We start from the raw sequence: 15,405 nt of genomic DNA, 5'->3' as shown, positions 1-15,405 counted from the left end.
TGGGGGTCGGCGCGCGGCCGGCGCGTGAGCGTCCGTGCCGGCGCCGGAGCCTCTGTTTTGTCCTTCTTAGTGTCTCTCCTTCGCTCTTCTTCGCCGTCCTGTCAACGACTGCCTTGTCCGAACTCTGGATTCGACATCACCGCTTACGGTGGTCTCGGTCTTGGAGCAACGACGCTCTCGTCGGGAGGGTCCTGGTGGTAGAAGTGGCATGCATGTTCAGTGGTGGTTTTTTTCCGGGAGGTGGAGGCTTTCGTAGATCCACCGCCGCCGGCTCTAGTTCCCGGGAAGGGAGTCTTCATTAGATTTGCCTTCGCCGGCTCTAGTTTTGGAGAGCGGAGGCTAGCACAGCTCCGCGCTGCCACTTAGGATCCCGCGGTTCTTTGGGAAAAGTTTTCTAGTTTAGTTTTGTTTCATGGTCGGCGTAGTTGTCGGTAAGTCTTGGGTGGGGTCACTGCGGTTGAGTTCTTGGTAGAAGACAAGGGTCGCCGGTGAGGTGATGATTCACAAGGAAAGGAAGAGATGGTGTCTTGGGTCGCGTGTCTTGGGTTTGAAGTATGATAAAGGCGGAGGAGATCTCGAAGATCGATTGATCTCTCCGGCGGGATGACACGGCGGTGAAGTAGGGATTTGCGTTTGTTTGGAGGCTTGTCTGGTTTCGAGCTCCGTCTAACAAGGTTCTCGCGGGTGGTTGTTTCCGGTGGCGTAAAGGCGGAGGTGATCAAGTCGAGGCGGTGTCGACGTGTTTCGCGTCAATGGAGCAGATCACTCCACGTGTCGAGCCGCCTCCTTGATGCGCTTGCCAGCGGGCCGGGTGGTTTCTTAGGGTGGGCCGAGGGCCTGTTTTAGTTTTTATGTTGCCCCAGGGGTTTGGGCTTGCGTTTGTTTTCGTTGTAATCGGGCTTCGGCCTTGTTTGGGCTTGGCCCTTTCTTCTTATAATATCAAAACTTTGGCGGAAAAAAAAAAAAAAATAAGGATGGGATTTAAAAAGAAGCCACCCAACCAAATTGCCAGAAAATACAAGAATATTCCACCCCAGCCATAAAATTTCACAAAAGAAAAATCTCATCTCCAACTAATTACAACCCTCAAGCCTATTATTTAGAAATTATAAAATAAGTAAGAAAAGAAAAAGCTTAAAATCCATAAATAAATAAAAATAAAAATAAAAAAGCAAAGAAATTACGAGTTAAAATGACACGTCAAAACTCGGACGAGTTAACAGGTGACTTGTCACCGTCGCCACCGAGTCGATGCTGGCTCCGAGTTACACTACCGGAGTTTAACAGCTCTTCCCAATCAATCTCCTCATTCTCCGGCGAAGAATCATCTTCCATTTTAGCTCTCATCACTTCCAAAACCCTCTTCGCCTTCTGCTTCGCCCTCTCCCTCCCACTCCTCTCCACCTTCGTCAGCTCCTCCACGGCATTCGCCGCCATAGCCAAACCTTTAAACCTCAACCCCCCGTCGTGACTCAGTCCATACAAAACCGCAACACAGCTCTCCCGCGTCGACTCAGTGACCTCCCTCGGCCCTCTCAGAATCCCAACCATACACTCAACAGCTCCCGAGTCAAGCAAAGCGGGTCGACTCACCGGACACGAAGCCATGTTACAGAGAATCAGCAGAACCCTATTCATCGTCTGTCCCAACCTCGCCATGCTCAAAAGCACCTGAACAGCTCCGAGCTTCACGAGCTTCCCTCGGTTGCTCTGCACAAGCGACAGATGATACAGAGCAAGCGCCGAGTCGTGCCGAGTCAACTCAGTCCCGACTCGGATCAGATGAAGCAGCGGCTCCAACGCTCCGAGAACTCCGATCGCCGTCTTGTTCTCGTCCTCGAGAGCCAAACTGAAAATGGCTCCGGCGGAGTGCTCCTGCGCTTCCGAGGAGCCGCATTTGAGAACGTCGATCAACGGCGGAACGATTCCTGACCGTACGATCTTCACTTTGTTAGATTTCACCAAAGAGAGATTCACGAGAACAGCTGTTGCGTTAACCTGAACCGTAGCGTATCTCGAAACGATCAATGACCTAAGGGAAGAGATTAGCCTCGCACTACATAAACTGATTCTAGAACCTTCGTCGAGCCTCGTGACGCGTCTGATCGAAACCAAAGCCTCTTCGATATCAGAGATTCGATTGCTCTTTAGCTTCACGAGCAAGGCTTCTTCCTCCGGGCTAGGGTTTGGTTCTAGGGATTCGATTTCTGCAGATGAAGGTGAAGAGAAGCAGCTAGGTCGAGTCGCTAGCTGCAGCGTGCGGCTCGAGGAGGCTACGGACTCGTCGGAGCTCGAGTTGAAGTAGTTAGGTCTCCGGTCAAGCTCCGTCGCGGCGTGGTCGAGTCTCACCGAAGGTTTGTCCTTTATCGCTTGGATAAGCTCCTTCTCCGATATCGAGACTTTCCTGCTCGTCGGCCTGTGATGAGTTTTCTCCATCAGCGAGAGAACGAGCTTCTCCGCGGCGGCGTTATCGAGCGGCTTCGGCGGCGGGAGGCTCCGGCGGTCGCACCAGCTTAGAATTGCGGATTTCAAGGCGAGGTTGGGTATGACGGTGGAGAAATCCGGCGGCGAGGTTGGGAGTGAGGGGGTTGGAGTGAACCCTAGGGTTTTGGAAGCGATGACGCAAGCTCGTTCGTAGGAGTGACCGGAGGAGACGATGACTGGGTCGGCCATTAAGGAACCGGAGATCGGACAGAGGAATTCTGTCGGAATCTCTGTTTTCGACGGCGAGCTGTTGTTGGATTTTGAAGAAGAGGAAGAGGGAGATCGGGATAAGGAGATTCTCCATTTGGATTTGCCGGGGAGAGATTCTCGTCGGGAAAGGTTGTCGCTTTTGTCGTGGTTTGAGTGGAGAACCATGAGCTTGATGATTGGTCGTTGAATCTCCATTAAAGATTGGGTTTTTCAGAGTGGGGAGAGTAGAATTGTTGTTGAAGAAGAAGAAGACAAGCCATGAAAAAGGACTTAAAGATGAGGTTTTTGTGGGGAGAGAGAGATTTGACAAAACAGAACAGAGAGATTTTGGGAGGGAAGTTGTGTTGCGTCTTGTTGTTGTTAAACTTGTGGACTTGGTCCATGTTGTATCATTATTACTATGCTCATGTTTTTTTTAATAATTAATTTTGTGATGTTAAAATTCAAAGATATTAGCAGGTAAAAAAGTGAAGATACGTCTTTTGTGAGAGACTTATTGATTGGAGAATTTGTCTTTGATTTGGGCTTTTGTGATTCACATGTGTGTTTTTCAACTGATTTGTATACAGAGCATTTATGATGTTTGTCAACATTATGTAAAATCAGTTATTTATTCATCTATATCTATATTTTTCTAAGTAACAATTTAGATTTTTTTTAATACTATTTAAGCATAAGAACTTATTTCTAAATCTTCAATAATATCCAACTGATTATTTGGTAATCTAGACTAATAATCTATTGTATTCAATATACAGTAGTAGTACTGCTAGTTAGTAGTAACAAAAACTTGTGTTACAAATATAAAAACCCCTGCTCAGTAATTATTAAACTTATATAATCTATTAAAAAAGGAGTACAATTATAAAATATCCCTAAGTTTTTCTATTTACTTACAACAGTATGCAACTGAAGTAATTAAATGAACATACCTTTAAGTAATCATTGTCTTTTCCTATTTATTAAACCATTTCCTAATCAAAATTTACCTTAATTTTCGTATTTAATATATTTCTTAAAACAAATTAGCTAATTTTTGGGAATATTCAACTGTAAAATCGATTTTAACAGTATTAAACTTGGATAATGTTACCATTAATTATTTTTGAACAAAATTCAAGTTTAAATTTGATATTAAACAATATGATGAATATTCCTAAAATATATGTTTAACTTACCATTAATTATTTTGAACAATAAAATCTATATATGCTAAGATTTAAATATCTTTAAACTACTTATAGAACAATATGAAATATTTGTAACTGAATATTATTTTTAATATAGTTAAATCTTGCCTAAGATTATATATATTTCAAAAATTTCTAAAACATATGTTTAACCATTTTGGTTACTATTAATTATTTTCAAAAAAACATTAAAATTTAAATATCTTTGAATTACTTATAAAACACTGTTTAATGTTTATAACCAAATATTATTTTCTAACGTATTTAAATCTCACAATATGCATCATATCTGATCAAAATATTTAAATTATTATTACATTTGAAAAACAATTTCATGTTAAAAGAAATATTACTCAAACATATCAATAGATCAATATTTCTCGAAAGTTTAGTATCAGACATGGGTTACTATTTTTTTACAGCACGTAAACTATTTGATTGTTGTGTTTATAAAAAAATAAAATATGATAAATATTTAAAATATAAACCAATAAATGCTTTAATAATATTGATGTATATAAAAAGTAAAAATAAATACCCGCACGGACGCATAGACGAAGTTTTAGTTACTTTTAAAGAGAAGAGGAATCATATTCACTGACACTACAATAGTTAAAGCTACTAATTCCGGGTCAAACTGAGATATTTTTTTTTTTGAGCAACAAACTGAGATATATATCTAAGACGTTAATGATACGTGATTGTGTGTATAAGATGAGCATGCTAAAAAGGTTGATTTAATTAATTTCTCATGTTGAAGCAATTATGAGTGTTTGCTTTATGCAAAAAAACACTGTTTTTAACCAAGAACAATACTGTCGTTTTCAGCTTTATGAATGTTCAAAAAGTTTATACTTTTTTGGCTTTTTATTTCTGCTTTTTGCCCTTTGTTTCTGGGAATTAATTTTGTTTTCTTCTTCTATGACATTGACATATATTTCTCTAATTTAGTATTTTCTTTACTATTTTCTCCTTTTTTATATATTTCGAATTAAAGAAACCTTTTTATTCTAAAATAGTTAACATTTCCAAGTTTCTATATAAAATTATTAATAGTTAATGTTATATAACTAATATTATTGTACATTATATTTTATTATTGGTTGAATAATAGATAGATAAATAATTAATGATTTTTTATATATAAATATAAATATTTTTTGATCTATGTGCATGATTCTTTTTTTTTGTTAGCATCATGCATAATTTTAGAACGCCTTCTGTTAAAAAAACAGAGTAAACATGGACTTAGGGTATGACTGGTTTTCCCGCTACCACCCGCAAACGCAGTTTTTGCGGTTGGTAGCGGTTGTTGGCGTTTTGCAACAATCACTCAAATCGCTCCAAACCGCTTCAAACCGCTCCAAATCGCTCTGAACCTCATAAATTCAAAAGCTGGTTCCAGCTAGCGTTTGCGGTTGCGGGCGGTTGCGGGAGGATAAAAAAAATTCTTTTTTTTTCTAAAATAATATAAATACAAAAATAAAAATATTCAATAAAAAATTAAATTGGAATTATAAAAATGCTAAAATATATCTATTATATTTTAATTAATATTATAAAACTTTAAAATAAAAATATTTTCTATATTTTTAAAAATATTAAACTATAACTTTCTAAATATAATTTTTATATTTATTATAATATTATTATTTTTGATATTTTATAATTGTATAAAATGTAAATATTGTTAATTTATTATTTAACCGCTGCTGCATTTGGTAGTTAACCAGTCATAAGTATCCCGCAAACGCACCAATTTCTAACCGCAGAACCAGTCGTACAAATCTCTTAAAACCGCTAGAAACCGCAACCATCCGCATTCGCAAACTCCCGCAACCGCAACCGCAACCGCTGCGGTTGAACCAGTCAAACCCTTAGTCATAATACGTTATAGCTTTATATATGTTGTTGTAAAATTATACTCTAGATAATTTTGTTATTGTTGTATAAATATTTGTTGTAGCTGTATTAATTTTTGTTGTAGAATTTGGTTGTAAGTTTAAAAGATTTAGTTACTTGCTTGTAATTTTTTTAAAGTCAAGACATTAGTGTGTCTATGTATTTTGCTTTCTAAAGCCAAGAAGAAAAGAAAATTTTGTAAATTTTTAGAAAATATTTCTAAAACATGATAGAAAATATGTGTGTAAAAAAATTAGCTATAGAAATATTTTTATAACATTTCTAAAGCAATTGCCAATCATCACCTATATGCTGGAATTCTACAATATTTGATTGGTAGCATTCGTTTTGTGGGTACCCTTTAACTTGCAAGAATATAAGCTGTTTATTCTGGTATCTTCATATCCCTCTGTTATCTTAAAATATTTCTTTTAAATATAGTTAACTATGACTAAATGGTCTTAGTTACTATTTACTAGAGGTCTCTTTGACCCATCAATCTCAGATTTCGGATAGATTTCTAAAATATAATTCAAATAATCTGATTGCAATTTAATTTGATCTATAACATATAATACTAACTTACAGTAGGCTCAAGCTTACCACTCTTGCAATTGGAAATTTATCCTTTTCTTGCATGGGAACCAAATAATGAAATGATAACAAGAAGGGAGATGGAGTATAGCAGGTAACATTAATAATTGTATTCTTAATAGCTAAGACTCCAGAGAGGTCTATGTATAGGTAGTGTATGTATTTTGTATTTGTGTACGTGTAGTAAATGATGAGATAGATACAATCTTTAGACTTTGATTAGTGGTTTTTAGGCTGGTTATTTCAACTTTTTTTTTTGCCTTTTGCCAAAGTTGTTCAGATTCCTTGTGCTTATTTTTCAGTAAAGAAATAAGATGGAGAGACTCTTGTGTTCACACTTCACGTTTACCTTTGTTGGTTTTGATACGTTATTATATATGTGCATTCTAGTTTAGAGGTCAGTGTCGCGTTGAAATAATTATAACTTAAGTTTCAATTTCAAATGCATCTTTGGCAGGCTTTCAAATTCTCAAATTTTGAGATTTTTTTTTTTACTTTTGTAACAGATTCAAATCCTCAAATTTTGAAAATCTTAATAGTATAAATATTCAAGTTCTCAAAACACTATTTATTTTCCATTTCAGTTTTTTTCTAATTATGTAACTTATATATAATAATATTAGTATTATTTTATCTTCATAAAATATTTCGACCAAATATTCAAATATATTTTTGAGCTAATTTGCTGAATATACTAAAAAGGGTGAGATACCATAGAATGAGAGAAAAATAATAATGATGTGGGGAAGAAAATTGGAGGGATATAGTGTATAGAGTGCAAATAGAGGATATTTGGTGTGTAGGGAGTACAAATTCTCTATATTTTTACATATATATCATTATGTATATATAAAGTACATAAAATATGTTAAAATTTTAATTAAATTATTTAAAAATAAAAATAATATATATAATTCAACCATTCCATACTCTTTTCTAATTGATGTAGTACTTAAAAAAACAAATTTTCTTACACCAAAATATTTATATATAAATATAAATATTATGTAAAATTTTATTGTGTTTTTATTATTTATTAGTGCTTATAATGAATTATTATGAAAATTAAATATTAAGATAAAAAAATATAAAACGATTTAAAAATAATTTGAAGTTTTCATTCTCAAAATAAAGTTCCTTGTTCAATTCCTTACATAGTTTTTTTTAACTAAAAAACTATCTTTTATGCTTTTACTCAAAACCAAATAATCCTTACAACCATAATTGTATCTTTTATGCAAATTTAATATTTATTCATTCTTTCAAAAGACTTTCACAAATTTAATTAAATAGTTAAATGTTCACTTTTACATTTATTATTTATCAATAACTTTTATTATTTTTATTAATTTATTTACATGTGAAAGAGATAAAATAATCTAAAAACTGTATTAAATCATAAAACAATAGTTATTTTATAAAAAAAATATTTTACAACTACGATTAATTTGAAAAATACGAAGCATTTATTTTGGTTAGTCACTAATTAGCAAAATAAGAAAGTTTTGTTTTGCCAACACTGATGAGTAATGATGCATATATAAAATACTCCATTTAAAGAATATTCTTTTTTATATTAATCATTCGTTGGCGAAAACATCCAAAGGCCGACAACAAAACAAACATTACATTGTCATTTACGGTCCCTAACATTAGTAGGATCAAAATGAGGCGTCCGCCTAGAATCATCTGTATCGCGTATCAATTACATTAAAAGAGCAAATTACATCTGAAAAATCCAAAAGATAAAGCCAAAAGGGTCCACATTTTATGAGTTAAATCGGATTCAATCTGTTATTTGTTTCCATTTGATCTGAAAATCCGGATATTCGTAAAGTTTCGAAGCAAAACGAATACAAAAAATCAATACCTATTAAAAAAATAAATCATAAATACACAGATTTTAAGAACCGGATATCCGCTCACGCACGGATAGCTATATATATATATAGGTTAAATGTAAAATTTTCAATGTATGAGTTTATGTAATTGATATTGTAACATATGATTTAACTAGGTGTTTTGCCCGCGATGCGGGCTTAAACATTTTCATAATTTTTGAATAGTTCTTTGTACACTATATTCATTGTACTAAAATAAATTTTAAAATAACTTAATATTATATTTTAATTATATAATTAAAAAACATTGTTTGATTAATATATAATTATGTAATTTATGTTTTAACTTTTTACTAAAATACTTTTTAAGATAACAATACAATATATATATAGAAATTATCTTTTTTAATTATATTTTCAGATTTTGGATAATTCAATATCCTATTTTTAATTATATAATTAAGAATTTTATTTGATTAATATTTAGTTATATAATTCATGTTTTTAACTTTTTACTAAAAGACTTTTTCAGATAACAATACAATATATACATAAATTATATATTTTTTAAATTATATTTTCAGATTTTGGATAATTCTTACTATTATTAATTTTAATCAAATATCTAATAAAATAAATTAAAATTTCATTTCTATTTTTTAATTTAGTTATACATTTTATTTGATTAATATTTAGTTATATAATTCATGTTTTTAACTTTTTACTAAAAGACTTTTTCAGATAACAATACAATATATACATAAATTATATCTTTTTAAATTATATTTTCAGATTTTGGATAATTTTCACTATTATTAATTTTAATCAATTATCTAATAAAATAAATTAAAATTTCATTTTTATTTTTTAATTTAGTTATACATTTTATTTGAATAATAGTTAGTTATATAATTCATCTTTTTTTAACTTTTTACTAAAAAAAATTTCAGATAACACTACAATATATACATAAATTGTCTCTTTTTAAATTATATTTTCAGATTTTGGATAATTCTTACTATTATTAATTTTAGTTAATTATCTAATCAAATAAATTAAAATTTTGTTTTTATTTTTTAATTTAGTTATGCATTTTATTCATTAAGGGTATAAACGTTATTAACCACTCTAACTTTTAACGTGAGAGCTCGATTCCAAAAATTTACTTTAATTTTAATCAATTATCTAATCAAATAAATTAAAATTTTGTTTTTATTTTCAATTTAGTTATATTGATGTCAAAAAAAAATTTAGTTATACATTTTATTCATTAAGGGTATAAACATTATTAACCACTCTAACTTTTAACGTGAGAGCTCGATTCCAAAAATTTACTGTTTTTTTTTTAACATTTTACTAAAAGACTTTCATATAACAATACAATATATACAAAAATTATCTCTTTTCTAAATTATATTTTCAGATTTTAGATAATTCTTACTATGATTAATTTTAATCAATTATCTAATCAAATAAATTAAAATTTCGTGTTTATTTTTTAATTTAGTTATACTTTGATTAATATTTAGTTATATAATTCATGTTTTTAACTTTTTCAGATAAAAATACAATATATACAGAATTATATTTTCAAATTTTAGATAATTCTTACTATTATTAATTTTTAATCAGTTATCTAATCAAATAAATTAAAATTTCGTTTTTATCTTTTACTTTAGTTATACATTTTATTCATTAAAGGTATAAACGTTATTAACCACTCTAACTTTTAATGTGAGAGCTCAATTCCAAAAATTTACTTCGCAAATAATAGTATAGTTTAGTTATATAGTTCATGTTTTTAACTTTTTAGTAAAAGACTTTTTCAGATAACAATACAATATATACATAACTATATTTTCAGATTTTGGATAATTCTTACTATTGTTAATTTTTAATCAATTATCTAATCAAATAAATTAAAATTTCATTTTTATCTTTTAATTTAGTTATACATTTTATTCATTAAGGGTATAAACGTTATTAACCACTCTAACTTTTAACGTGATAGCTCGATTCTAAAAATTTACTTCGCAAATAATAGTATAGATATCTTCTATTCACATTATTAGTTATAAAAGTATTAAAAAATTATGATATCTATAACTTTTTCTTAAGTTTTTTTTCTTATAAATAAATTTTAAAATTTTAAAACATATAATTTGACTGTTTCGTTTATTTTTTATTTTATATATCATATAAAATATTTTAAAGAACAAATTTATCTCAATTTCTCTAGATTATTTGTATTAGTTAAAACAAAATTATATATCTGTAAGTATTCATAAATATTCGTAAATATCTACGTATTTTCAGATATTTGTATATTTTCTGAGCAAAGCAAATCGAAAATATATGTAACATATGAATTAAATCAGAAATACCTCCGAAAGGATAATTCGTGCGCTGCCCTAAGTCCGTTTATAGGTATATGAAAGCAGCTCAATTCACTTCCATTCACTACAAAAAAAAGATCAATTTAAATCATTTATTTTTAATATTTGCATTAGTTATAAATGATGTAAAAGAATTTCGCATCACTTAAAAAAATGACTCTGAAAGTGGTGATGCAAATAATTTGTATCATTTCATTAATAATTGATGTAAGAAATAATAATATTTTCATCATTTAGTTTTAGTGATGTTAAAATGTAACGGTTATAAACAATGATGTTAACTCTTATATCAATTGAGTTAAATGATGTTAGTATTAGTATCAATTAAACTAATCGACTTAAATTATTTAAATCATTATTAACAACTGATGTGATATATTTTTAACAGTTAAAATAATTTATTACAATTATTATATTATTTATTAATAATAATATTAAAAATTAAATGGATTAGCAGTTGTCCCATTTATAATTATCTATTTAAAATACTGCCATCGCTTGTACAATGTTTAAATTTATCTCAATAAATAAAAATAAAAATCTTTTAATTAAGCATTTTTTATTTTTTTGTTCCTGTGAAAATTTAACGAAGAAGAAAAGGAGAAGCCTCACAAATAAGACTGGAAAATGAATTCAAAGAAAGAAAGAAAAAAACTTGTAAAAATAGTTAAAAGAATTGGCCATAGCAGTTTCTTCAATAAATTCTTCTTCTTCTTCTTCTTCTTCTTCTTCTTCTTCTTCTTCTTCTTCTTCTTCTTCTTCTTCTTCATTTTGTCTTCAATTGGCCATGGAAAATGATAATGGCGTGGAGCTTGTTACTCCTAAGTAGCAGACAACAAAGAAACATGATCAAATCCAATTGCTTCTGAAACCTGACAGAACAACAGTGCCAATCTTTAGGACATAGAGTTATGTGATTCATTCCAAATGTTAAAATCTTTATACCAAGAACCCTAGAAACTTCCTGTCTCATCATCTGCAGTACACTAGCATCAGCGTGTCTGTCTATATATATATACACTTAGACGTCATCACAATCTAAGATCCTGACAATGTATGGAGAAAAAGGAAATAATACCTATCAAGAATTTTTCATCAGATTTTTAAGAAAAGCAAAATCTTCCTTTCAAATCTTCTATAAACAGAAACACAATCATAATCATCATGATTCATATAAGAATACTTGATTCATGTTGAGAAAATGCTTTTAATCAAATAACAGAGAACAAAAAAACTGATGAAAGAGATTTGAGAGAGTGTGACGAATAGGAAGATCTTCACAGAAAAGAATAATAACTACTTCTCTAATTACATTGGGTTTAAGTGGTTTACTCTATTTGAACTTGTAATGGTGGTTCCTATTTTTGGGGGATTGTAACAATCACATTTGCTACTTTTTAATAGTTATGTGTTTATTCTATAATAATATTGTAGTTTTACAAATTTTGTTCTCGATATAAATTATTTTTTTACTAGCTCAAATATTTTAACTGATGCAAATTAAAATAAAATAACATCATTTTATTAAATTGATGTTAAAGAAAAGGATTATTATAAATTTTTGTTAGCATCAGTTTTCTAATTGATCTAAATTATGTATCATGTTAATAACTGATGTTAACTAAAATAATAAATGCATCAGTTATTTAATCGATATAAATTTATATGATAGCATCAATTTCATTTAAGTGATACAAATTAACAAAAAAAAAATATCATTTTTCTGAAATGATGTTAAATTAATTAATAAAACATCAGTTATTATAATTGATTTAAAAATAGGTATATTCACATCATTTGTAAATAAGTAATTTAAAATAGCATCATTTATTTTTGTGATATAATTTATGTGATGTAATTCACACTTTTTTTTTGTAGTGATTCACTTGTGGCGTCTCTTCATCTTGATAAAATTCTAAATAATGTATCCGTAAAAAATTAACCTTTATTAGGTTTAAATCTCGATCTAATTGAATAGTTTTTATACATTTTTATAAAATAGTAATAAATACACCTTCAAATAATAATCATTTTTCCAAACATAAATTTTGTAGTTGAATTTTTTTTTTATATTCTAAAAAGCACATGAATAATTAATTTTAATATTATTTTATTATTATCCTAATTTATTTATAAATTAATTTTAATATATTTTTTTAGAAATAATTAAATTAATTTTGTAATAAATAATTTTATAAATTTGGTTTTGTATATATTTTTGATAAACATTAATATTTCGTATGAATAATTTAATAAGTTAGTTTACAAACTATCTCCATTTTGGAATCAATTATTTTATATTTATTATATTTTATTAGAGATGATATAATAAAATATACAAAGTGAAATATATTATAAGAAATTAGTTTATGACAATCCGTTTATATTAAAATAAGTCAGTGAAGCCCACTATAAGCCCGTGAAGGTATCAAACCGTCTTGCAATAGGTGGTCACTGATTGATGGCTATGAGACGGTGCCGGTTTACCTTTTTTCAAGGACAGAAGTAACATAAACATAAAGCCCACTATAAGCCCGTAAATGCAAAATTGATATTGAACCGACTTTCTACTTTGAAAACTAACCGTTGATAATCATCCTCATCATATCTTGATCGTCCAATTGCAGAAAAGGATATAATGACTGTTGAAATAATCTCTATATATAGTAGTACTCACGATACAAGCTTAGAGCTAATCTTCATTCGACCACAAGTGAAAGTTTCCTTTTTCTACTTTCTCTGTCTCTTTCTCAGAGGTTTAGGGTGTCTCCTTCTTCTTTGTCTTCTTCTCTTTTCTCACGATTCAAAACTAGGGTTTCGATTAAGGAATATGGTTCGCAAACTCTCAACGTCTTCGTTCTACATCCAGTTATATCAGATCATCGATGACCGTTCGTCGGATCAGATCATCTCATGGAACAAAAGCAACAACAACAGTTTCATCGTTTGGGACTTGAAAAAGCTCCGCAGCAACATTCTTCCCAAATCCTCCTCTGTTTTGGGCAAAAACATGACGGAATTTATCGCAAAGCTTCGCTCTCATGGCTTCAAAACAGTCGTAAAAGGTCCTGGGGAGTTGGAGTTCTCACATGATGATTTCGAGAGAGGACCTCTGATGAAGAAGATGATGGTCAAAGCCTTGTCGGAGAGGATTGAGAGGTTCGATGCTCAAATCAAATCCATGAAGTGTAGACTCAAAGCTAAGGAAGCTTCCCTCAAAGTTGAGAATCTCTTTCAAAACCTACGTATCTAATCAAATCAAGAAAAGCTTAGTCCTCAAAAAGTAAAGAATCTCTTGCAAAGTTTAAGGATCGGATCGAAGATTCATCTCTTCTTGTAGTTAAATTTGTGTTTTTTTTAAGAAACGTTATATGTTTTGTAATATCTTGTACTATGTAATAAGAATAGTATCTCCTATTAACGTTTGCTAATCTCTTGTGTCTATGTTATATGTACTATTACTCATCCAAGAAAAGGTAGAGTTCGTCAAAAATAGAGAATCTCTTGCAACGTGTACGAACGGATCAAAGATTTCATCTTTCTTGTAACTAAATTTGTCAACAAAAAAGTTATCCTTGTTTGTTTGTTTGTAATGACACACAACAAGTAACCAGCCTTAATAGTTAATAGTGATCCTTGTTGGCATTTTCATAACTCTAGACTTGCGCATCACAATTAATAGCTGCGCACTTCCATCCAAGAAAAGGCTGTAAAATTTTTAGGGTTAGTCTTCCTTCAGTTAACAATCTTGGGGTTTTAAAAGTATCATGTTTATATCTAATCCAAACCGGCGTACCCAATTTAGTATGGAGTGAAAACACACACTATTCTGTCGGATAAATTGGGTTACTTAAACCTGAAATCAAATATCTAGTTCTAAACTGAAAAAATCGGTTTTAAAAAAATCAATCGTTTTTGCATTCATAATCGATATCATAGGAAAATCTAAAACAAATCAAATAAAAGCTAAAGCATTATCAAAAACCCCAAGATTGTTAACTGGAGAGAGAGAGAGAGAGAGAGAGAGAGAGAGAGAGAGAGAGAGAGAGAGAGAGAGAGAGAGAGAGAGAGAGAGAGAGGTGTAAAAAATCTGAAGTAAATCTTTCCTTTCTCACTAGGGGTGTTCAATCCGGATATCGGTTCGGTTATTTTCGGTTTTCGGTATTTCGGTTAGTAAAATATAACTACCATTCTAAATCCATATTTACTTCGTTTCAGTTCGGTTTATATACCGTAGGTTCTCGGTTTATTCGGTTTTATACCAAAAAACATAATTATTTTGTTTGAGATCATATTATATGAATTTTAGAGTCATATTGTGAACACCGTCATTTATTAAAAATATATTATATGTTCAAATAAATGAACAAAAAAATAAAAATGCTTCTACCATCAAATAAAATAATCAAATCTAGAACTAAAATCAAAACTTGAAATTTTGAAAAATAAAAATATGAAACAAAACAAAAACATAAAAGAAAAGTTTTTCCACTCTTCCATATTTAGTGTTCATGTCATGCTTTTTCAATTGAAAATTTTCCATTAATTGTTGTCCATCAAATTTATAATCTTCATATTAATTTATTGAAGACTAAAATAAAGCAAAAATATATAAAAAAAAGAATTAGAAAATAAAATGTCGGAATTGCAATGTATTGTTATTTAATATTTAGTTATAGTTCAAGTGTTCTACAAATTAAGGTTTTTTATTACTATAAAATTATGGTAATAGTTATTAACACAAATTTAACTTATGTAACAAATAGATTTTCATGTATTGTTATAAAA

The 15,405-nt window shown here is 30.0% G+C and overlaps 1 protein-coding gene across 1 annotated transcript; it reads right to left on the bottom strand.

The window, feature by feature from the left end:
* Positions 1-966: 966 nt before the first annotated feature.
* Positions 967-4,912, bottom strand: LOC103863953 (U-box domain-containing protein 40). Its single transcript, XM_009141719.3, has one exon. It carries the CDS (start codon positions 2,887-2,889, stop codon positions 1,201-1,203), a length of 1,689 nt encoding a protein of 562 aa, XP_009139967.1. The 5' UTR covers positions 2,890-4,912; the 3' UTR covers positions 967-1,200.
* Between the last annotated feature and the right edge of the window lie 10,493 nt (positions 4,913-15,405).

The sequence above is a fragment of the Brassica rapa genome, chromosome A04, assembly GCF_000309985.2.
Source record: "Brassica rapa cultivar Chiifu-401-42 chromosome A04, CAAS_Brap_v3.01, whole genome shotgun sequence".
NCBI lineage: Eukaryota > Viridiplantae > Streptophyta > Magnoliopsida > Brassicales > Brassicaceae > Brassica > Brassica rapa.
This window is presented reverse-complemented; position numbering and strand designations above follow the sequence as displayed.

What these genes read in the sequence shown, in the direction of transcription:
- LOC103863953 (XM_009141719.3), bottom strand. Translation starts at nt 2,889, where the DNA reads ATGGAGATTCAACGACCAATCATCAAGCTCATGGTTCTCCACTCAAAC.